The 25,136-nt window shown below is 46.5% G+C and overlaps 1 protein-coding gene across 7 annotated transcripts in view; it reads left to right on the forward strand.

Annotated features, from left to right (window-relative positions):
• The window catches only part of DYSF (dysferlin), a 201,252-nt gene that overhangs the window by 9,660 nt on the left and 166,456 nt on the right, over positions 1 to 25,136 (forward strand). For 4 of the 7 annotated variants that reach the window (XM_081206890.1, XM_081206894.1, XM_081206892.1 and 1 more), the window contains exons 1-3: positions 4,436 to 4,576; positions 10,361 to 10,416; positions 10,995 to 11,086. In XM_081206890.1, coding sequence (XP_081063016.1) covers positions 4,483 to 4,576; positions 10,361 to 10,416; positions 10,995 to 11,086 — 242 coding nt within the window. In that variant the 5' untranslated portion in view covers positions 4,436 to 4,482. Of the gene's footprint in view, positions 1 to 4,435; positions 4,577 to 10,360; positions 10,417 to 10,994; positions 11,087 to 25,136 lie in introns of those variants that run through there. The other 3 variants (XM_081206891.1, XM_081206893.1, XM_081206895.1) reach the window with 1 other exon arrangement.

Here is a 25,136-nt window from a genome sequence, read left to right on the forward strand (position 1 = left end):
AGAGGACTCATCCTGCGCACGCCTTCGAGAGCTCTTCTTCATGAAGGCTGCTGCATCACCAACCTGCGAGGCTTCCCCCCTCTTTCTTTTTTCTGTCTTTAAAAAAATATATATTTAATTTTCAATGCAAAATTACAACAAAAATTACAAACATTGAATCCAAAATAAAACTATACAAACAAGAAAGAAAAACAGAACACAAAAAAGGAAAAAGGAGAAAAAGAAAAAGCACACATCTACAAATAAAACCATATCTTCATTTTAATCTAGTCATTACATACATATACACAAATTGACTTCCTTCGTTTGTTCTAAGACCTCAAAAATTTTACTCTTTCTAAATTGTTGTGTCTAATTTAGATTACCTTTATCTTTATAATTTTTACATCATTTTTCTTTAACCCTGCAAAGCGTCATTCATTACACGCCTATATGCTTACTCCAGAACAATGTTTTTTCATATACTCTTTAGCACATCCCCATTCTTTTAATAATTTCTGGTCCGATTGTCCCCTTATGAATGCTGTGAGTCTTGCCCGATTTATATATTCACAAAATTTAATTTGCCATTCTTTCATTGATGGAATTTTTCTCCCTTTCCAATTTTTTGCTATAAGCATCCTGGCAGCTGTCATTGCATAAAGGAATACTTCCCTTTGATTGTCAGGAATATCATTTGTGATTATACCTAAAAGGAATGCCTCAGGTGCTTCCCCCCTCTTTCTCAGGGATTGTCCGCCCTCGTGCCTGTTGCGATGCGCCCAAGGGGACGGGGGCAGCTGGTCAAACTCCAGTCCTCGGTTCTGCATCAAAACTGCGACCCAGAGCTTCAGAAGTCTTTCCGAAGCTGAGTATGCAAGCCAGCAGAGATAACAAATTCCTTGCGGTGGAAGGGCGGACAGAGGCATATGTAAAGCATATTTACAAGCAGTTTATTTAGCATACATCAGGACAAAGGAAAAAACAAGTCTTCCCCCTTTCGTGTCCAAGAAAGAAGCAGCAAAAGGCAAAAGCTATACCATATAGTTAAAGCTATGGTTTCCCCAGTAGTGATGTATGGAAGTGAGAGCTGGACCATAAAGAAGTTGATTGCCGAAGAATTGATGCTTTTGAATAATGGTGCTGGAGGAGACTCTTGAGAGTCCCATGGACTGCAAGAAGATCCAACCTCTCCATTCTGAAGGAAATCAGCCCTGAGTGCTCACTGGAAGGACAGATCCTGAAGCTGAGGCTCCAAAACTTTGGCCACCTCATGAGAAGAGAAGACTCCCTGGAAAAGACCCTGATGTTGGGAAAGATGGAGGGCACAAAGAGAAGGGGACAGCAGAGGACGAGATGGTGGGACAGTGTTCTTGAAGCTACCAGCATGAATTTGACCAAACTGCGAGAGGCAGTGGAAGACAGAAGTGCCTGGTGTGCTCTGGTCCAGGGGGTCACGAAGAGGCGGACATGACTAAATGACTAAACAACAACAATACACAAATGGAAGTTCCTGGCAAGCTGTGCTGGAATGTAAACAGACATGTGACATACAACAGCTCCACACATCTGTTTAGGTGGAACAGAACATCAATATCCTAACAATGCCAAGAGGAAAGTGGCCCTTCCTGTTGCCATCTGCTTTCTGGCTCTGCCAACTTCCTGTCCACCCCTCCCCATCTTCCCATCAGATTTCCACCTGAGGTTTAAATGACTAGAATACTTTGAAAAGATGCTGTCAGTGGCTCAAATGTGTTCCTTCCAACTTTTCCCATTCTATGTTTCTATGGAACCCTCAGATGGCACAGCTGGGTTTTTCTGTGACTGTTTTTATTCTATCTGTTGGATAGGGTCTCTAAAAGGTAAAGGGACCCCTGACCATTAGGTCCAGTTGGGGACGACTCTGGGGTTGCGGCGCTCATCTCGCTTTATTGGCCGAGGGAGCCGGCGTACAGCTTCCGGGTCATGTGGCCAGCATGACTAAGCCGCTTCTGACGAACCAGAGCAGCGCACGGAAATGCCGTTTACCTTCCCGTCAGAGCGGTACCTATTTATCTACTTGCACTGCTAGGTTGGCAGGAGCTGGGACTGAACAACAGGAGCTCACCCTGTCGCAGGGATTCGAATCGCCGACCTTCTGATCGGCAAGTCTTAGGCTCAGTGGTTTAACACACAGCGCCACCTGTGTCCTGGATAGGATCTCTATCTCCTGCTTAATCACCCATAGCCTCCAAGTGGTTGATACAGAATATAAAATGTTCATTAAAAATACAGATTTATTGAATTTGTATCCCAACTTCCCTCCTCTGCAAGAGCTCCAAGTGTTGCACCTGTGTCAGTGAGTGAGCAGGCCAAACCCAAAGTTTTCCCATTTCTCTAATCTCACTCTCCAGTTTCGGTCACTGATGAAACTCAAACAGAAGAATTAAGCCTTTTGCTGTGCTGGCTTGAGGCCCCATGTGATCAGCCTGGCCGCAGGCTTGGAATGGACAAAACTCACTGTGTCATGGAAGTGGCCTGGGGAACTCATTGCAACCAGATGTCATGGTGGACAGAAGCACATGGGGTTTTCTAAGTGTGTTAGATTGTGGCGGAGAATGGTTGGTGTATTAGATGGGTGCTGCACGTGGCAGGCAGGAGGGGAACATCCCATAATCAGAGGCAGCCTCCCTCAGGCTACCCGATGCCAGGGAGGGAGGGAGGGAGGACAGTCGCAGACATCTGTCACCTTCTTGTTCTGCTAGTGAGCTTCATGGCTGGGTGGGAATTTGAACACTGCTCTCCCAGGCCCTGGTCTAACACTCTCAGTGGGTCTCAAACGTTTTTGTGCTACTGCTCTCTTGGTTCCATCAACTCGCCCCCAGTGCCCCCCACCCCACCCTGCCCTTCACCATAAAAGCCCCCGGGAGGTGAGATTACCTAGGAGGATGCAAAGAAGTAGGGGGCAGCAGAGGAGGGGATTATGGAAGGCACAAATGAAAACCAGACTTTGAAAAGCTGATATTATAGGATTAAGTTCATCAGTTTTGTTTAATTAATTAAACTAAATAGTTTTAGATGGATTTTGAATAAATGGGCAATTACTTTTTGCTGTTTTGAATTTTATCATGTTATTGCCAGGTGAAAATGTTCCTTTTTAACCAGGTCTTTGGCTGATTAATATTCAGTGGCCTTTTAAAGGTGTTTGTGGGAAGGGAATGTTATTGCTTCCTTTCCTTTCCTTTTTGTTTTCACTATTTATTTTGTGCTTTCAGCCTGTATTTCTGTCTTGTGAACCACACTGAGATCTTCAGATGAAGGGCAGTGTATAAAATCAATTACCGTATTTTTTGCACCATAACACTCACTTTTTTCCTCCTAGAAAGTAAGGGGAAATGTCTGTGCGTGTTATGGAGGAAATGCCTACGGGTGGCATGCCTACAGATTTTCCTCCTCTAAAAACTACGTGCGTGTTATGGTCGGGTGCGTGTTATAGAGCAAAAAATACGGTAATTAATTAATAGAAAAAGAAGTGCGGGAACTCACCAGGAACGCCTCCCTTGTTCTACAGGGTAGGTGGAATTCCAGTGCAGTTAATGCAGTTAAACCGGAGTGAAGAAAGAGGTGATTTCATCTTGCATGCTAGGCGGGCCGGATTGAGACCTTTTTTAAGAGGCCCCAAACACTTAAAAGATTTTGGTGCCCCCATATATATCTCATTCAAAATATAAACAACAATAAACTGTAAATCTAAACTATACTTTTTGAAATGAAACAAAACCTGCAGTAGGATGGAAAATAATCTTTATTTTTGTATGCTCCCACTTTATTTCTATTTGGGGAAAAATTCTCCGACTTTTTCTGATTGCAAAGTCTTTGATCAGATCCTCAAACCAATCTTACCTGACACATTTGCTTCTATACTCAGTCAAGATGAGGCACCCAGCCTGCCTTGTTGCACTCTTGTTCTATTGGGGTTTTAAATATACTTTAACTGAGAAAACGAACACTCAGAGGAGCAACTGGTGACCGTACATGTCTTGCAGCAGAAAATTTCTGGGGTGCCTCCCTTGATGCCCTAAGCACGTGCTTATTTTGCTTAACGGTTAATGCAGCCCTTATGCATGGACTTTTTTTTTTTTGCTGTCTTTTATTGCCTATGGTTGCTTTTAAAGTTATTATTATATATTCTCATTTAAACACCTTGTTGTAAGCCGCCCAGGGAATATTAATGGACTGGTGGCTATATAAATTTAAGCAGACAAACAAACATATCCCAGTGACGAAATGCGGCGGGGGCGAGTAGCTGCGCGCAGCTGCGCTTCCTTCTGCGCGCCGAGCATCCCGGGCGGCCGATCGCGCAGCGCCCCCTGGCGGGATAACGCGCCGCCCTGCCTGCCGACTGGTCCTGATGCTGCGTCCGGCGCTGGGCGGGCGGCTGGGCGGGGATGGCTCTGTGTGACCGGCGGGCGCTGCGCCCCTGAAGGCGGACGCGCGCCAGAGACAGGGAGAGAGAGAGAAACCATGTTCCGCTGCGTCGTGCAGAGCGCCTGCAGCCTGCCCGCCTTGGAGAAGGGCGACAAGCGCAGCGACCCGGTGGCCAGCGTCACCTTCCGAGGTAAGGGCCCCTCCGAGACTCAGCCCAGAGGCAGAGGGTGGGGGGCAGAGGTCTGGACAAGGGGGGGGGGACTCCTCCTCCTCTCTGCCCTACCCCACAGGCTGCTCAAAAAGGGAGCTCTGCCCGGCACTCCTGTTTTGTTGATTTTGCAGAGGGAGTTTATTCTAATCTGTTTCTTTGATTCATGTTTTTGGACTTTCTGTTCATCGTGGCGGTCTTCGTATTTATTTATTTCATTGCATTTTATAGCATACTTTGTTTTTTAAGGAGCTCAAAGGGGCTGGCATGGTCTCGCCCCCCTCCTCATTTAATCCCCACAACGACCCTTCGAAGCATAGCTGTCAACGTTTCCCTTTTTAAAAAGGGAAATTCCCTTATTCCGAATAGGATTCCTCGCAAGAAAAGGGAAAAGTTGACAGCTATGCTTTGAAGTAGGGACAAGGGTGGCACTGTAGGTTAAACCACAGAGCCTAGGACTTGCCATAGGCGGTTTGAATCCCCATGACGGGGTGAGCTCCTGTTGCTCGGTCCCTGCTCCTGCCAACCTAGCAGTTCCAAAGCACGTCAAAGTGCAAGTAGATAAATAGGTACCGCTCTGGCGGGAAGGTAAACGGCGTTTCCGTGCGCTGCTCTGGTTCGCCAGAAGCGGCTTAGTCATGCTGGCCACATGACCCGGAAGCTATACGCCGGCTCCCTCGGCCAGTAAAGCGAGATGAGCGCTGCAACCCCAGAGTCGGCCACGACTGGACCTAATGGTCAGGGGTCGCTTTACCTTTACCTATGCTTCGAAGTAGGCTGAGAGGCAGGGACTGGCTTCCAAGCCACACCTGGTGAGCTTCCTGGCCAAGTGGGGATTTGCTCTCTGGTCTCCTCCCGGGAGAAATGGGAAAGTCTTGGGTTCTCTCTGCCTCCACAGTCAGAGGCAGCGATGCTTCTGAATCCGTTGCTGGAAACCACCGGAGGAGAGAGATGCTCTTGCACTCAGATCCTGCTTGCAAGTTTCCCATTGTCACATCTGCTTGGCCCCTGGGAGAACAGGATTCTGGCCTGGATGGGTCCCCTTGGGCCTGATCCAGCCGCGATCTTCTCAAGTTCTTATGTATCTGCCCCTTTGTTCCTTCTGAACTGCTGTCTTCTGATGTGTTTCCACCAACCTATTCCAATTCACGTTTTTATTTGGCGTGATGTTGTCACGACCCTCTTCTTCTTTATACCTTTGACCAAATAAATAACAGAATGTATTTATTTATTGAATCATTATAGCTAAGGAAAGGACACAATTAAACAACAACACAGCAACACCCAGAGACATTTTAAAGCATAAAATCATTGGTGGCTGTCTTACACTGAGTCAGATCATCATTAGTCCATTTAGCTAAGTATTCTCTGCTCTGACTGGCAGCTGCTCTCCAAGGTTTCAGGCAGGGAGCCTTTCTCAGCCCTGCCTGGAGATGCTGCTGGGGACTGAGATGTGGTTATTCTGCATGCAAAGCAGATGTTCTTCCCCTCCTGCCAACGAGCATTGTGGGCAGCACCCATCTTACATTTACTGATCACATGAAAACCCAGTTAAAGCAAGAACTCCTTTAAGCCAGAAGTGTGAAAACATCCACAGAGTTTCTGGGAACCCGGGGAGGGAACTAGATGTCTGCATCCAGCAAAGATTTATATGGACATACCTATATTCCAGGGAGTGATCTCAGCAGAATTGTGGACTTGGAAGAGACCATGAGGGTCATCTAGTCCAACCCCCTGCAATGCAGGTATCTTTTGCCCAATGTGGGGCTCGAACCCACCGTCCCGAGATTCAGAGTCTCGTGCTCTATCAGCTGAGCTAGGTCTCAACCTGATACCAAGTTGAGAGGTTCAGCATGTCGGTTGTTCCCTGGGGACAGAGGTGCAATTTGACATTTCACTTGTGTGGGGCAATGGTGGAAGCGGCATGAGGTATGGAGATGTGTGTAACCGTAGACAAGATGCCCTCCAAACTCTCCACCCGGCTGAAAATAAGGGCCCCCTTCTAAGCTTGGAATAGTTCTATTTTCATGCCAGGGATTCCTGCCAGTGCCCCACCCTGCTGAGACCTCTGATTCTGCTCTCCCTTCTGTCTGTTGCTGCATAGCTGGCCCTGCACTTATTCCAAAGCACAGAGTTTCTCAGAGACCTGAGGTCCAGAATTGCAGGTGAGGTGACTGAAACCTGGAGATGGGTCAGTGACTCACGCTTAGCAACATTTGAGCCACGCATTATTCCCTTTATATTATTTTAAAATTATTTTTTTCAGACGTTTTCACAATCACCTCAAATCAAATAATTACATTATTTCATCTGTTGACTTCCCACCCTCATCTCCGCAGTGTTTTTACTCCTGGATTATATCTTTATCTATTACAAAAAAGTTTCTCTGCTGCAATCATTTTGTCATTTTTCTTCTTCTGCTTTTATCTCAAATCCTGCCTGCGATTTCATTTGGCTGTAATGCTTTTTAAAAATTAAAGCCCTCCATTTTTCTTTGAAAAGTTCATCATTCTGAGCTCTTAATTTCGCTGTCAGCTTTGCCATTTCTGCCTAGTCCATTACTTTCGAAAGCCACTTCCCCTTCATTGCAACCTCCTCTTCTTTCCATTTCTGAGCATATAATATTCTAGCTGCTGTTCTCACAAACATAAATAGTTTGGGCATCTTCTTTGGAACACCTGCCCCTATTATACCTACAAGCTTCTGGTTTTGGGGGAATATCCCATTTAAACCTTTTCTTCCTTTCATTATATATATCAAGCCAGGCGTTATTCCTCAGCGGGGAGCCAGCAGGATTTCCTGGGCCTGGTGTATTGTGTGTGTTATTTCAGGTCCAGATTCCTGCCTTGCAGGGGGTTGGACTAGATGACCTCTGGGAGTCCTTTCCAACTCTACGACTCTACGATTCTATGATGTCACAGTCCAAATCACCTTGCTGAAGGCTGGTTTGGCTTCCCATTTTGGTACGTTGGCTCATGTTGCCAGCTGAGCTCCCGTGTCCTGCAAGGAACAATTTTATTTTTTTGTATATAATTTTTAAATTAAACTTTATGTTTTACAATTTAAAGTACTCGTTTTTTACATCCTTAAAATACCCATGACTTCCCTTCTTCTCTTCCCATGGTTCATTTTACGTATCATCAATCTCTGCCTATTTTACAGAAACTATACCATTCAGCATTCCCTTATTACATCCATCAAAACTTATTTACACTGTTGAATTTGTCTTAATGCTGCCATCGCTGCAAGGAACAATTTTAAACCTGCACATTCATCACGGGGGAAAATTAGCATTTGCAAATGAGCGGTGGCCTTTTTCTCCCCACAAGAGGCGGCAACTTTGGGCGTTCTCTGCCCTCCTGCACTTCCTTGGGAACAAATATCATCTGCAAACACAGCTCCACTCTTTCCTTCCTCCTTCCCATTCTGAGCGATGCCTTTTTCAAATGCTGCTCCCTCTGAGTCTGCTGAGTGACCATATATAGCAGTTTTTGGCTCTGCATGGGGAGAGCTGCAGAGCTATGCCAGGCAGACCTTCCTGCAGACCTTTGGCAATAGCAGCTCCTCCTATTGTTCTGTCTCTCAAGAGTCTTCCTTTTCCTTTTACCATTCTGTGGCAAAACTGAGCACACACACACAGAGAGAGTCCCTTTCTGCCCTGCCAAATGGTTTTCTTAGCCTTCCAAGCCCTTTTTCCTCTGCTTCCGAGTCTAGATCCTCCTTCCGGTTTTGGACATCTCTGTTTAGACGATCGAACACGTGATGCACTCCAAAGATAGATTATAAAAGCAACAAGCGGATGAGGCAGAATTGTTTTCGTCTCCTAGGACAGTCAAGCTGCTCCAGAAGCACCAGGCGGCCTCTGTGCCAGGGGAATGTCGCTAGGTGGTTAGAGCAGCCTTACAGAAGTTTGGGTCTCCATCTCCCATCATTCACAACCATTGGATGAGCTGACTGAGGATGTTGGAGGTTGCAGCCCAATAGTAGCTAGGACAGCAAAGTCAGAGAACTCTGGCTGGGCAAGTCTTGCATTTTTGGAGGGGGAAATAGGTGGCCCATATCTTAAAAATGAAACCAAGCAAATGGATAAATGATGCCAAGCAGGGCCTGAATCGAGGCCTCTGGTCTGGGCTTTTTACAGGCTTTGACACAAAGGAGTCAAGTGCACATCTGTATGAGGAAAGCTGACCTGGCGTCAGGGCCGGCCCAAGGCATTTTGCTGCCAGAGGAGAAAAAGCTGATGTTCCCCCCTAGTGAAGCTCTCCCCGTTATCTCCTTATTTTAGACTCTGCACACATATACACAGAGAAAGAGAGACAGAGAGGAGAGAAAGAAAGAAAGAAAGAAAGAGGAAAGAGAGAGAGAGAGAGAGAGAGAGAGAGAGAAAGAAAGAAAGAGAGAGAGAGAAGAGAAAAAGAAAGAAAGAAAGAGAGAGAGAGAAAGAGAGAGAGAGACAGACAGACAGATAGGAGAGAAAGAAAGAGAGAGAAAGAAAGAGAGAGAGAAGAGAAAGAGAAAAAGATAGAAAGAAAGAGAAAGAAAGAAAGAAAAAAGAGAGAAAGAGAGAGAGAAAAGAAAGAGAGAAAGAAAGAAAGAAAGAGAGAGAGAGAGAGAGAGAGAGAGAGAGAGAGATATTAATAAAGCTGGAGGGATCAAACATCAACTATCTGTACAACTATAATGAATTAACTTGTTTCTGAAATGGCGAAATTAACTGCCAAATTAAGAGGGCATAATGATGAAGTGTTTAAGGAGGATTACCTCTCAAATTATAACCCATACATGAAGTCGTCTGCAGGATTTGAAATATAAGACACAGATTATTGACAGAATTAACGATAGTGGGGTTTAGAAAATTAAAACTTATGTGCTGTAAAACAGCTAATAAAAAGGAGTAAAAAAGAAACATCTGGAAAGGAGGGGCTGGAAGTCCAGAAGAAACTTTGCATGTTTTTGTTTTTTAATTATATATAATAAATGTTTTGGAATATTTTTGGAGATAAAAATGATATGGAAAAAACGAATTGATTGCTTTCCCTGTTCTCTTGTAAGCGCCAACATCTTCCTCTTAAATTGGGCAGGTGGATAAACAGAGCACTGACACCTGGATCTCTGCGATCTGGGACAGCTGTGTGCGGGATCTTCAGCCACACCGGCTGCCAGGGATCTTGTTGCTGTTACTCCTTCCAGAATTGCAATTGTCTACTCTGATGGGGACAGACAGATAGGTGGCTTTAGACCCGCCGTCCAGAGGAGATGGCTGGACCGAAGGCTTTCTGTGTTTTAGAGAGAATGAGTGTGGATGTGCTTGTGTGTGTGAGAGAGACCTCAAAGAAACCTGTTTTGCACCCAGGCTTGTTCCGTTGCTGATGCCATTGTGCTTGTCATTTGCCTTTTCTGCCCGTGCCCAGCCTTGGAACTGCAGCCCTGATCCTGCTGCACCCCTTCCCTTCCCTTATCTTGCCTGCCGCCCCCACCCTGGCACCTAGTAGCAGGGTGCCAGCTGGAGTCTCTTTGGGCAGGAGTTGGCCATCTGCACCAACCTCTGGCCAAGGATTCAGAGGGAGCTCTTTCCGCCCAAGATAATTTTAAACTTGGGATGCAATAGTTCGAACTCAGGTTCTTGTGCGCACCTCCTGCTGCTGATGATCTCTGCCCCGTCTCCGACTGGGCTGTGACTTGTTAATGCGGAAACATCTGTTCAGAACATTGTGCAAAATGTGCTGCTACTGGGGCCGTTTCTTATCTTTCTGCTGTCTTTCCTAGGGGTGAAGAAGAGAACCAAGGTGATCAAGAACAACGTCAACCCCGTGTGGAACGAGGTGAGCCAGCCGCCCCTCTGCCTGAGTCTCTGATGGGTATGATCCTGTGCTTAATTTCAGCAGAGACGGCTGTGGGTCAGTCCCAGCATCACATTCCCACTGTCAGGGATCAGCTCTGGAAGATGCTCTGAGCCTGCACTTCCACCGCACTGAGTTGTTGAATGGTCTCTTTAAATTGGAAGGTTCATTATTGTTCCACAAGATGTGTATTTCTTTAAAGGCCAGAGCAAATAACGTGACCTAGTTTTACAGCTGTGAAGCAGTAAAGCAGGTGCTGTTAAGTTATGTTAAGTAAGCTGTTGGGTATAGAATATAAAGAGCAGCACCTAGCTCTCTCAGTACCCTAGTGGATGGGTCATGCTTATTGATATATTGTAAAAGGAGATTTTGTTTTTGTTATTAAAAGTTATTTTGTGTTCCTTGTAATGTGTGGTCTCCCCAGAATGCCTTCTGCAGTGCAACTAATCTGCAAATAGCCAACATGAGTAACTAGATCAGTTGGATCTCCCGGCAAGTTGAGAGGGAGGATTGGGACCCCCGCCCTCAGTCCCTGACCTGCTTCCCTCCTCTCCTCTTAGGGCTTTGAGTGGGACCTGAAAGGGATTCCATTAGATCAGAATGCGGAGCTCCACGTCGTCGTCAAAGACCATGAGAAGATGGGCAGAAACAGGTAGGAGATCTCCACAAAATCTTCAGAGCAGCTGGCCAACTTTTGCTCGCGGCCGTTCCTACCGTTGGGAGATGCGAGGCAGTGGGACGTCTTGCCATTTGCAAATTCCCCCAATGTGGGGTGCTCAAAATTTGGAACGCGACTTGCGAATTCAAAAGACCTTTTGCTTAAATGGATAATAAATTAGCTTTGCTTGGGAAGCAAAGTGTGCGTGAAATAAAGTTCTCCGTGAATTTGGCTAACCCTCTTGTGAAGCCGTCGGCTCATCTAGTCCAGTATCCTGCCCTCACAATGGCCAAGCAGATGAGAACATAAGAGCTCATTAGGTAGACTCTTGATCTCTTTGGGCTGTGGGTTCAAGCCCTGCAATGGGCAACAGGGGCTGGACCAGATGACCCTCATGGTCCCTTCCAACTCTACAACTCTGTAACTTAATGCAGAATAATAATAATAATAAATAAATAAATAAATAATTTATTTCTATCCCACCCTCCCCAGCCGAAGCTGGGCTCAGAGCGGCTGCCAACAGTAAACATAACACAGTTTACATAAAATTACAATCTATTACCGTATTTTTCGCTCTATAAGATGCACCAGACCATAAGACACCCCTAGTTTTTGGAGGAGGAAAACAAGAAAAAAAATATTCTGAATCCCAGACGCCAGAACAACAAGAAGCATCACTGCGCAGTGATCCCTCTTGATGTTCTGGCTTCTGGGATAGCTGTGCAGCCTGCATTCACTCCATTAAGACGCACACACATTTCCCCTTACTTTTTAGGAGGGAAAAGGTGTGTCTTATAGAGCGAAAAATACAGTAATTGAAACACATTCTAAAATCATTTCATCCTAAAATCAATTCAGAATCAAATTAATGGCAACCATTGGTCTATAGCTCTATGAGGATTGCAGAAGGAGGGGGTCAGACTGTGCCTTGGCCAAAGGCCTGGTGGAACAGCTCTGTCTTGCAGGCCCTGCGGAAAGATGTCAAGTCCCGCAGGGTCCTAGTCTCTTGGGACAGAGCGTTCCACCAAGTCAGGGCCACAGCCGAAAAAGCCCTGGCTCTAGTTGAGGCCAACCTAACCTCTCTGTGGCTGGCTCTAGTTGAGAGCCAGTGTGGTGTAGTGGTTAAGAGCGGTAGTCTCGTAATCTGGGGAACCGGGTTCGCGTCTCCGCTCCTCCACATGCAGCTGCTGGGTGACCTTGGGCCAGTCACACTTCTCTGAAGTCTCTCAGCCCCACTCACCTCACAGAGTGTTTGTTGTGGGGGAGGAAGGGAAAGGAGAATGTTAGCCGCTTTGAGACTCCTGAAGGGGAGTGAAAGGCGGGATATCAAATCCAAACTCTTCTTCTTCTTCTTCTTCTGTGGCCCGGGACCTCCAAGATGTTTTTGTTTGAAGACCGTAAGGTCCTCCGTGGGACATACCAGGAGAGGCAGTCCCGTAGGTACAAGGGTCCTAGGCTGGATCAGGCCAGTGAACTGTGCTGGATCAGGCCAATGGTCCCTTTAGGCCAGCATTCTGGTCCCCCAGTGGCCAAGTGGGTGCCCCAAAGCGAAACCCACAAGCTGGATTCAAGCAGAAGAGGAACACTCTCCCCTCCTGTGGTTCCAACAACTGGGATTCAGAAACATTTCTGCCTCTGATTGTGGAGCAGAGCCTTCCTGGCTAGGGGTCCATGGGAGTGGAGCTGGCTGCTGCAGGTGTTGGAGCACCCATCCTGTGTCAGTTTGCATTTCTTAGTGCAAAAAGTATTGCTCTGATGTGGAGAGATCTTTCCTATTCTACTTAATTCAAGAGGGGTCTGGAAGCAGCTCCATGTGAAAGAAGCAGGCAGAAGGTTCCTGATGTTTGGGTTATTTCTTCAGAGAAGCTGAATGCAGCTGGCTTAAAATGGTTCTGTTATCGCTTCTGTTAAGGTCATGCGGACTATAAAAGTAGGGCCAGAAGGAGCGTGGGTTTCACTCTCTCTTTGTGTGTCTCTCTTCCTTCTGGTGTGGTGTTCTGTATATAGTGTTAAGGTTTTAGTCTTATAAGTTATTGTAAGTTTGAGTTAAGTCTGCTGCAAACTGCAATTCTTATGGACAGTGCCAGTCTTGAATGTATGGGATTTGTGAACATTATGCTCATTTGCCTTCAGTAGCAGCAAAGCTCTGCTGGATGACATATTCATTGCCTCTGGTCTATTTTTGGGGAATCCCGCAATGCGTTTAAGTTTTTACTCTGCTAACTATACATTGGGAGTTTTGTTCTGGATCAATATTGAGCAGAATTCCTTGCTCTTTCGGGGCATGCAAACCGCTTGCCACCTACTCTCTGCGTGAGGAGAAGTTCAGGCATTCTTCACACAGGGAAACGCCTGGCCTCTTCTTGGCTCTGTGAGTTCCTAGCATTGGCAGGGGAGGAGGTGGCTGAAAGGACTCTTTATGCTGCCGAGTGACATGGAAACAATTCTCGGAAAGGGAGAGAAAGTCACAGAGCCACATCTTAGGGGCACCAAGGGCCTTCCCAACATTCAGCAGGTCACACGTTCAATCCTTGGCTTCTCCCTGCTGCCCCAAACCCCCAAAAGGCACAGCTAGTCTGTGAGCTCGGTGGTCCCTGTGGTCACCCTGTGGCCCCAAACCAAGGCGTCTGTTGAAGAGAGACACCCAAATCCATATTCCTCACCTGATAAGGCAGCCTAAATGTACTATGGAAGTTCAGCATGTGGTGACATTGAATGTGGCTGGAGAGTTGCGCCCCATCTTAAGCACTGATGTTGTTGTTTAGTCGTTTAGTCGTGTCCGCCTCTTCGTGACCCCCTGGACCAGAGCACGCCAGGCACTCCTGTCTTCCACTGCCTCCCGCAGTTTGGTCAAACTCATGCTGGTAGCTTCAAGAACACTGTCCCACCATCTGGTCCTCTGTGGTCCCCTTCTCCTTGTGCCCTCCATCTTTCCCAACATCAGGGTCTTTTCCAGGGAGTCTTCTCTTCTCCTGAGGTGGCCAAAGTCTTGGAGCCTCAGCTTCAGGATCTTTCCTTCCAGGGAGCACTCAGGGCTGATTTCCTTCAGAATGGAGAGGTTTGATCTTCTTGAAGTCCATGGGACTCTCAAGAGGCACTGATACAGCTGGTCGATTGTGCCAAATTTTACACATACCCTCCAAAGTTTCTCCAGTGAAAACAGGGACGCTCCATTCCATAAGGATAATTTTCCTATTTATACCCCACACGTCTTACTGGGCTGCCCCAGCCACTCTGGGCAGCTTCCAACATATATAAAAACAGAATAAAACATTAAACATTTTTAAAAATTCCCTTTACAGGATGGTTCGGGGGTCGGGTAACTCCATACCCTCCAACATTTCTCTGATGAAAATAGGGACATCCTAAGGAAAAGTGGGACATTCTGGGTTCAGATCAGAAACCGGGGTGGCTTTTCTAAAGCAGGGACGTCCCTGGAAAATAGGGACACTTGGAAGGTCTGTTCTTCACTTGCACAGGTGCTTATAACAGGCTTTTCCTGCTTTCAGCTTCACTTCCTTTCTAAGAGAAAGTTCCCAAGGTTCTGATGCAGTTGATGGGAACAGTGTGACCTCGCGCCGAGTTTGCATCTGCCAGGGGATCATAGAATCATAGAATCATAGAGTTGGAAGAGACCACAAGGGCCATCGAGTCCAACCCCCTGCCAAGCAGGAAACACCATCAGAGCACTCCTGACATATGGTTGTCAAGCCTCTGCTTAAAGACCTCCAAAGTAGGAGACTCCACCACACTCCTTGGCAGCAAATTCCACTGTCGAACAGCTCTTACTGTCAGGAAGTTCTTCCCAATGTTTAGGTGGAATCTTCTTTCTTGTAGTTTGGATCCATTGCTCCGTGTCCGCTTCTCTGGAGCAGCAGAAAACAACCTTTCTCCCTCCTCTATGTGACATCCTTTTATATATTTGAACATGGCTATCATATCACCCCTTAACCTCCTCTTCTCCAGGCTAAACATGCCCAGCTCCCTTAGCCGTTCCTCATAAGGCATCGTTTCCAGGCCTTTGACCATTTTGGTTGCCCTCCTCTGGACACGTTCCAGTTTGTCAGTGTCCTTCTTGAATTGTGGTGCCCAGAACTGGACACAGTACTCCAGGTGAGGTCTGACCAGAGCAGAATACAGTGGCACTATTACTTCCCTTCATCTAGATGCTATACTCCTCTTGATGCAGCCCAGAATTGCATTGGCTTTTTTAGTTGCCGCGTCACACTGTTGGCTCATGTCAAGTTTGTGGTCAACCAAGACTCCTAGATCCTTTTCACATGTACTGCTCTCAAGCCAGGTGTCACCCATCTTGTATTTGTGCCTCTCATTTTTTTTGCCCAAGTGCAATACTTTACATTTCTCCCTGTTAAAATTCATCTTGTTTGTTTTGGCCCAGTTCTCTAATCTGTCAAGGTCGTTTTGAAGTGTGATCCTGTCCTCTGGGGTGTTAGCCATCCCTCCCAGTTTGGTGTCATCCGCAAATTTGATCAGGATGCCCTTGAGTCCATCATCCAAGTCGTTGATCCTGGGCTGGAAAGGTAATTTAAAAAAGAAAAGAATTACTGGCAGTTAGGGAAAGATGTTGAATAAGACCGGGCCCAAGACAGAACCCTGTGGCACCCCACTAGTCACTCTTCTCCAGGATGAAGAGGAACCATTGATGAGCACCCTTTGGGTTCGGTCAGTCAGCCAGTTACAAATCCACTGAGTGGTAGCATAGTCAAGACCGCATTTTACCAGTTTCTTTACAAGAATATCATGGGGCACCTTGTCAAATGCCTTGTTGAAATCAAGGTAGGCTACATCCACTGCGTTCCCTTCATCTACCAGGCTTGTAATTCTGTCAAAAAACGAGATCAGGTTAGTCTGACATGACTTATTTTTCAGAAATCCATGCTGACTATTGGTGATCACAGCATTCCTTTCTAGGTGCACACAGACTGTTTGCTTAATGATCTGCTCCAGAATCTTCCCTGGTATTGATGTCAGACTGACTGGGCGGTAATTATTTGGGTCCTCTCTTTTCCCCTTTTTGAAAATAGGGACAACATTTGCCCTCCTCCAGTCTGCCGGGACTTCGCCTGTTCTCCAGGAATTCTCAAAGATGACTGCCAGTGGTTCTGAGATCACATCTGCCAGTTCTTTTAATACTCTTGGATGCAGTTCATCTGGCCCTGGAGAGTTGAATACATCTAAACTGGCCAAGTATTCTTGTACTATCTCCTTAGTTATCCTGGGCTGTGTTTCCTTTGCTGAATCATTTGCTCCAAATTCTTCAGGTCGGGCATTGTTTTCCTTGTCGGAGAAGACTGAGGCAAAGAAGGCATTGAGGAGTTCAGCCCTTTCTGTGTCCCCTGTTTGCATTTCACCATCTTCTCCTCTGAGTGACCCCACTGTTTCTTTGTTCTTCCTTTTGCTACGAACATACCCATAGAAGCCTTTTTTGTTGCTTTTAACCTCTCTAGCAAGCCTGAGTTCATTCTGTGCTTTAGCTTTTCTGACTTTGTGTCTACACGTGCTGGCTATTTGTTTGAATTCCTCTTTGGTGGTTTCCCCCCTTTTCCATTTTTTGTACACATCCTTTTTTAATCTTAACTCAGTTAAAAGTTCTTTAGATAGCCACCCTGGCTTCTTTAGGCACCTTCCATGTTTCCGTCTCATTGGTATTGCCTGACGTTGTGCTTTTACTATCTCCCTCTTAACAAACTCCCAGCCATCATGAACTCCCTTTCCTTTTAGTATTACTGTCCATGGGATCTCACCCAGCACTTCCCTAAGTTTTATGAAGTCGGCTTTCTTAAAGTCAAGAAATTGAGTCTTAGTATGCTTGGCTGCTCCTTTCCGCTGTATAGTAAACTTCAGAAGAGCATGATCACTCGCGCCTAATGATCCTTCCACTTCTACCTCACTAACCAGGTCATCAACATTGGTTAGGACCAGATCTAAAATGGCTGTTCCTCTTGTTGCTTCTCCCACTTTCTGGACAATGAAGTTGTCTGCAAGGCCAGTGAGGAATCTGTTTGACCTTAGGCTCTTGGCTGAGTTTGACATCCTGTGGATCCAAGCCCTTGATCAGGAACCACTATGAGGAGCAGGGAATGGTGTTTGGCTGGCCTTTGCTTTTTCCTGGCTGAGGGGCAGGATGGTTGCCTTTGGCTAAGTTCTGACCAACGTCCCAGTTGAGGATAGATGCAGGGTAGAATCGGAAGCCTCTGCCTCTTGTTTGTCTGAAGTGGCCAAGGCTCTTGTCCCAGGGGGATATGCAGCCTCAATTTCCAACTGAGGCAGAGCAGAGCCATTGTGGATCAGAGTCTCTCCTCTGCGAATTTGTCTAGTCTCTTTTCAAGCCACCCAGGTTGGTAGCCATCCTTGCCTCCTGTGGGAGAGAGTTCCAAAGTCTAACCCTGCAAGAAAGAAAACTGGACATTAGTTGTTGTGTCTGGAAGGAGTCGTTAGTTGCTTGGGTCATTCCAGGAAACTTAGCACCTGATTCAATTTACTCTTTCTCTGTCTGTCTGTCTGTCTATCTGTCTGTTTAATCCTCAACGGCATAAGAGCAACAGTGCGTCTGACAAGGGACTCAGCTGCATTCATCAAAAACAGTGTTTTGAATGCGTTATAAACAGGCAACACCAAATGGTGCTGGAGAGTAAAAAAAAATTCATTGCGATTTCCCATAGCATCCCCCCCTTTGTTATAATGATTAAATTTCTGACTTATTTATAGCGTTTCCCCCTGTGTGTAGATCCACCCGAGCTGACCTCTGGGGGGTGGAAAAGGGACTTTCAGAGAATTACGTTTGTGTGTACAAGGTGTTCTCTGGACAAAAACAAATGGGAATGCCAACGTTGTGATGAACATGGTATTGTTGACAGTCCCAGCAAGATGTTCTGCTACCAGTTTTAGAATGGTTCTCTCCCCCTTCATTTCACACCCCCCAACAACAACAACCCAGTCAGGTAGGATAGGCTGAGAGTGAGTGACTAGCCCTCAAGATCGCCCAGTGAGCTTCATGGCCAGATGGAGGATTCGAACCCAGGTCTCGCAGGTTCTAGTCTGACACTGTAATGGGTCTCATAGGCAACTAGACTCTTAAACGTGTATAGAGTAACTTCCCACTTTGCAAGCTCAGCCAGGCCCGACCTCGCTAGAGATTATTGTGGACTTTAGGAAATGTAAATTAAATATTCAGCCACTCATTATTGAGGGGAAGTGCATGGAACAGATCTTGGTGTTGCGATTTCTGGGAATGGAGTTGAGAGATGACCTAACCTGGGGAGAAAACAGTAAATACCTGATGAAGAGAGCAAAGCAGAGGTTATATTTTCTGAGAATCCTCCAGAAAAACAATATCTCAAAGGACCTGTTGATGGCATTTTACCACTGTACTGTGGAGAGTGTATTAACTTATAGGTAAGAAGAAGAAGAAGAAGAGTTTGGATTTGATATCCCGCCTTTCACTCCCCTTCAGGAGTCTCAAAGCGGCTAACAATCTCCTTTCCCTTCCTCCCCCACAACAAACACTCTGTGAGGTGAGTGGGGCTGAGAGACTTCAGAGAAGTGTGACTGGCCCAAGGTCACCCAGCAGCTGCATGTGGAGGAGCGGAGACACGAACCCGGTTACCCAGATTACGTGACTGCCGCTCTTAACCACTACACCACACTGGCTCTCTAACTACAGGTCTGTGTGTGTGGTTTAGGAGCTGCACGGTCAAGGAAAAACAATGCTGTCCAGGGTTGTAAAGACTGCGGAGAGACTATTTGGGTGCACTCTTCCCACCTTGGATCAAATCTACGCTTCCAGGTGCCATAAGAAAGCTGCAGAGATAGCGCAGGATAGTGCGCACCCCGGAAATGATCTCTTTCAGCTTCTGCCTTCTGGATTACAGGGTTATAAGACTAGGACTAGCTGCCTGAGAAACAGTTTCTATCCAAATGCGATTTTGGTTTTAAACGCAGTGTAAGGTAGTCTCTGTGGGAGTATATTGCATTTAATTATGGGGTATTTTAAGGGGGCTAACCAGGCTGGGATAGCAGGCTTATTGGTATTTGAATGTCTGATGCAGATTTTTTCAATTTCGTTGTTCTGTATGGGAAAATGACAATAAAGATTATCGTATCGTATCTTTGGGGGAAGGAGCTTCTGGGAAGATGGTGGCAGAGGTCAGGGGTGGCTCCTTGCATGATCTCTGAGCCTCATCAAGTGGCTGGTCCCTGTTGCTTTTGTGGCAAGGGAGCCAGAAGTCTCCTTGCAAAGGAAGAGCCATCCGGGAAGGTTCGTCTCCTCAAAGAGTTCCTGAAGCGCTGAACAGGCGCACCCATAAAAGGGGTTCTTGTTGCACCATAGAGAGAATCTGAGCCGGCCACAAGAGTTCAGTGTGTCAGCTCTGAGAAAGCAGCCCCTGCTAGGCGGGTGGGAAGGGAAGAAGAGAAGAGGACTGTTTAAGAATAGCCCTGTCGAAAGAGGATATCCAGGAATAGCAAGGATGATTCAGGGCAAGAGAATCCGGAGACCTCAAGTCTGGCTGTGTGCCCGAGGTCTGGGGGGGGGGGGGATGTTCGGAGGGATGTCTTTCCTTCGTCGAATATTGGAATGGTAGAGTTGGAAGGGATCGCCAAAGGTCATCTAGCTCAACCCCCTCCAACGCAGGAACGGCAGCTGAGCAATTCCTGCAAAGCAGGACCCAAAGCCATTGGAAGGGGACAAGACAGGGCTATTGGGACCAAAAAAGAGACGGGCAAAAAATAGATGTTCCTTCAAAAAGATGAAATCGAGTTCGTTAAATCCTAATTGAAGCACACAGATCTCTTTGCATTAGCAAAGCCGGCTAGTAAATGCTAGTGTGGTTCTTGCCAAGGTAGAATAAGAGAATCGTGGAATTGTAGAATTGGAAGGGGCCCCCAAAGGTCATCTGTCCCAACCCCTCGCCATGCAGGAACCAGAGCTAAAGAATCCCCGGCAGAGAGTTCTCCAGCTCCTGTTTAAAAACATCCAAGGATGGAGAGGCTGGCCCCCTTCTGAGGGAGTCCATCCCATTGTCAACTAGGGCTGGATGATATCTGGTTTTCAACATCACGATATATCACCAGCTAAATATCACAATATCTCAATATATCACGATATATATCTGTGGTGGCAGAGGGCCTTGATGAGGCTCCCTACGGCTGTGAAGGGCCTTAAAGTGTAAGGAAGCGGTAGATTTAATAAAAAATATTAAATAAACTTCCACATAATATATTTAATATATTCTCAACTAATTTAAGACTCGTCAGGTTGAATCTCCGAGGTCTAAGTGGAATCTGTGCATGCCAAAGCCCCACTGAGTTCAACTAAACGGACTTCTACTTTTCTGGGAGTAAGCCTCATTGAATTCAGTAGGGCTTGCTTGTGAGTAGACACGCATTTGCTTGCACTGCTTACCTCCCCATCATTCTCACATAGTACCCCACCTCCCATTTCAGCATAAGGCAGTCAGCTAAATCTTCTCCCCTCCATTCCCCCCCCCAAGCCCTCATCCCACCAATCTTTCACTTTTAATCAAAGGGAGGGAGGACAAAAAAGAAAGCAAAAAGATAGTCTCCTTTAAATAATAATAATAATAATAATAAACATCCTATCCCTTTTAATATGGATGAAAGCTATTTACGGGGAACCAACCATGTAAACACCACAAGAAAATAAAAATAAAAACTCTTCCAGGCACTCCTGTCTTCCACTGCCTCCCGCAGCTTGGTCAAACTCATGCTGGTAGCTTCGAGAATACTGTCCCACCATCTCGCCCTCTGTTGTCCCCTTCTCCTTGTGCCCTCCATCTTTCCCAACATCAGGGTCTTTTCCAGGGAGTCTTCTCTTCTCATGAGGTAGCCAAAGTCTTGGAGCCTCAGCTTCAGGATCTGTCCATGGGACTCTCAAGAGTCTCCTCCAGCACCATAATTCTAAAGCATCAATTCTTCGGTGATCAGCCTTCTTGATGGTCCAGCTCTCACTTCCATACATCACTATTGAGAAAACCATAGTTTTAATTATACGGACCTTTGTTGGCAAGGTGATGTCTCTGCTTTTTAAGATGCTGTCTAGGTTTGTCATTGCTTTTCTCCCAAGAAGCAGGCTTCTTTTAATTTCGTGACTGCTGTCACCATCTGCAGTGATCATGGAGCCCAAGAAAGTAAAATCTCTCACTGCCTCCATTTCTTCCCCTTCTATTTGCCAGGAGGTGATGGGCCCAGTGGCCATGATCTTCGGTTTTTTGATGTTGAGCTTCAGACCATATTTTGCGTTCTCCTCTTTCACCCTCATTAAAAGGTTCTTTATTTCATTACCGGTATTCAATGATATGGCGATTTACTGTTCAGCCCTCCTGTTGAGCGGCTCCTAATGTCAGTCAGATCTTCTTAATGCTCAAAATTGGAAAGACCTCTAGAGGAGAAGCGGTCGGGGGCATTTTTGCCCCCATGCCAACATCAAATTAGCTGGATATTTTGTCTTCTTTTATAACCATTCCAGGGTTACATGCAGCAGTGGGGAAGCAGGCAGGGTGCTGTAGCAGTTTGGGCATCAGACTTGGACCAGGGAGAGACCAGGGTTCGAATTCCGCCACTCAGCTGTGAAACTCACAGGCTGGGACCTTGGGGAGCAGCCACAGCCTCTCTCTCTTTTTTTTGGAAAAAAAAATTATTAACAATTTCAACATATCAAAATATCAGAACATCTCATATTCATTATTTCCCCCCTTCCCCCACCTCCCCATCAAGCCCTCCCTCCCCCCCAAGACATCCCTCAGCTCCTCTGATTTTTCAACAGATATTATTCTCTGCATACTGTAAAATTGTATAAATCCTTATATTATCTATCTGCTATATTAACAATCAATAAATTTGTGTCTGTTTATTCAAAACCTGCCAAGGAGTCCAATTCATTTTGTTGTCTTTTTAAGTAATTTGTAAAGAGTCCCCATTCTTCTTTGAAGTCACAGTTGTCCTTATCTCTCAATTTATATGTTAGTTTAGCCAGCTCTGCATAGTTCATCAATTTCTCTTGCCACTGTTCTTTTGTCGGGGTTTCCTCATTCTTCCATCCTTGTGCTATCAAGACTCTTGCCGCTGTTGTTGCATACATAAATAGATTCTTTATTTTCCTTGGCAGGTCTTGTCCTACAATCCCTAACAGTTTTTTTAACAAATGTCATTTTAAACATTTTCTTCAATTCATTATATATCATTTCCCAAAAATTTTAATTTCTCTACATTCCCACCACAAACCAGCCACTGCCTCTCAGCCTGACGTCCCTCCCAGGGTTGTTATGGGGATTAATTGGGGGCAGGGAGAACCGTGTTCATCAACTTGAGCTCCTTCGAGCTGTTCAAGAGCGGAACAGACTCCCTCAGAAGGGGGAGGCCTGCAAGGTTTTAAAACAGAGGCTGGAGATCTATCTGCCGGGGATTCTTCAGCTGTGGTTCCTGCAGGGCACGGGGTTGGGCTAGATGACCTTTGGGGTTCCCTTCCCATCCTACAGCTCTACGATTCTGCAAGCTTTTGCATGTGCTGCTGTATTAAATACACCACAGTTCTCTCTTTCGTCCAGCCAACCCCACTGTTGCTGGGCTCTCAGGCCCCCAAAGTGAGAAAGCTAGTCCCACTTTCCTAACAGGACTTCCTTGCGAGGATTCTCCCCTCCCTATAATCTGAGCAGAGGGTGAATTGCTATTGTATTTTCCCTGATAGGGGTCTGGAAAGGACACCACCCAAGATAAGTCTGGAACTGCCCTCTGACGCCTTGGCCGCCATCCAGGGCGCTCCTTGCCAGCTTTCATCATCCTGTTTTCATATGCTAGTTATGCACCCTCAAAAGTCCAGAAGAAATCTGAGGGTTCTGTCCACCACTTCAGAAACTACATTTATTTATATCCCAGTTCCAAGGAGCTCCAGGTAGTGTCCAGGGCAGCTGTCTACTAGTTCTATCTGGTATGCAGGATGAGACCCTACCTGCCCGCGGACTGTCTCACCAGAGTGGTGCATGCTCTGGTTATCTCCCGCTTGGACTACTGCAATGCGCTCTCTGTGGGGCTACCTTTGAAGGTGACCCGGAAACTGCAATTAATCCAGAATGCGACAGTTAGACTGGTGACTGGGAGCGGCTGCCGAGACCACATAACACCGGTCCTGAAAGACCTACACTGGCTTCCAGTACATTTCCGAGCACAATTCAAAGTGTTGGTGCTGACCTTGAAAGCCCTAAACGGCCTTGGCCCAGTATACCTGAAGAAGTGTCTCCACCCCGGATACCGGGGTCCAGCTCCGAGGGCCTTCTGGTGGTTCCCTCCCTGCGAGAAGTGAAGTTACAGGGAACCAGGCAGAGGGCCTTCTCAGTAGTGGCGCCCTCCCTGTGGCATGCCCTCCCATCAGATGTCAAGGAAATAAACAACTATCTGACATTTAGAAGACATCTGAAGGTAGCCCTGTTTAGGGAAGTTTTTAATGTTTGGTGGTTTATTCCGTTTTTAGTGTTCTGTTGGGAGCCGCCCAGAGTGGCTGGGGAAACCCAGCCAGATGGGTTGGGTGTAAATAATAAATTATTATTATTAACATATATGAGGTTCTCTGCCTGTTCATTGAAACCCCACAACCACCCTGTGAGGCAGATCAAGCAGAGAGATAGGGACTGGCCCAAGGTTATACCCAGTGAACTCCATGGTTGAGCGGGGGATTCAAACCCTGTACTCACAGGCCCTAGTCTAACACTTTGACCGGTTCTTCTCCAGTTCATTTAATCCAGGGTTTCTCAAACTGGGATCTCCAGCTGTTTGGGGACTACACCTCCCATCATCCCTGACCGCTGGCCTTGATAGCTAGGGATGATGGGAGTTGTAGTCCCCAAACAGCTAGAGACCCCAGTTTGGGAAACCCTGATTTAATCCCCCTCAAAAAGGAAAGCGAGTCTTGACCAAGCAACTGAAGGCAGATGGAGGCAGGTGGCGCAATGCTGGGCCTCTGGACGTTCTTCCCTTTTTGGTGCAGTCACAAAGAAGGCCCTTGTCTTCCACGGGGAAAATCTCCAGCATCTGAGCATGGACAAAGTGCAGGAGCACCGAAGGATGTTCCCTCTCATGCATGCACTGACTCTCGCTTCTGGATATCCAGATCTTGCCCAAAGGTTTTTCTGAAGCTCTTCTCTTGTGTCCTCTGAAACTCGAGTCAGCCGGGCTTCCCCTTGGCTCACCTCGCCTGAAGTCGAGCTGCGTCATGATTCATTTTGCGTCAGAAGCTGAAGGAGCAGGAAGGGGATTTCTACGGAAAAAAAGCCCCTCTCTCCTGCGGAGACAATGTGGGGAAGTGGAGAGGGAGACATTGGAGCAGACTCTCCAAGATGGGGATTTCATGGCCCTGGGCATGTTTTGCCAAGAAGGTGTTGGGAAGGCTATTTGCTCCTTCCTATTTTTAAACTGGGTCCAGCTCCACCCGCCGCTTGTCAGTCTCCAGCCAGGGCAGCTCTGCTTCCTTGGCAAGGTCTCCACCTCTCCAGGGAACTTCAAGACAGGATGGTTAACTTATCTTGTTTTCCTTTTGGCGTTTAGCATTGTGTCTCAAAGTGGCGCAACAGATGTTCAGCCTGAAAACAGGGATCGGTCCAAAGGGTTTATGGGTTGTTGTCAGCAGATTAAGGCTGCCTGCAGTCCTCTTAAAGACCCTTTGCAGAACCTCAGTCCCCTTGAACGTGGAGGGACTTGCTTCTGGGTAAACAGAATCCTTGAACTGTAGAGTTGGAAGGGACCCTGAGGGTCATTTAGTCCAACCCCCTGCAAGGCAGGAATATGCAGCTGTCCCATACGGGGATCGAACCTGAAACCTTGGCATTATCAGCATCATGCACTAACCAACAGTATGCTTAGTATCTTTTTTGTGAACCGTCCTGAGACCTCCGGGTATAGGGCGATATATAAATAATAATAATAATAATAATAATAATAATAATAATAATAATAATAATATCAAATAGATGACTAAAGAGGATGCAGCATGATGGCAGAGTGAACTCCCTTCCCA

The sequence above is a fragment of the Podarcis bocagei genome (genome assembly GCF_964188305.1).
Source record: "Podarcis bocagei genome assembly, chromosome: 9".
Taxonomy (NCBI): Eukaryota; Metazoa; Chordata; class Lepidosauria; order Squamata; family Lacertidae; genus Podarcis; species Podarcis bocagei.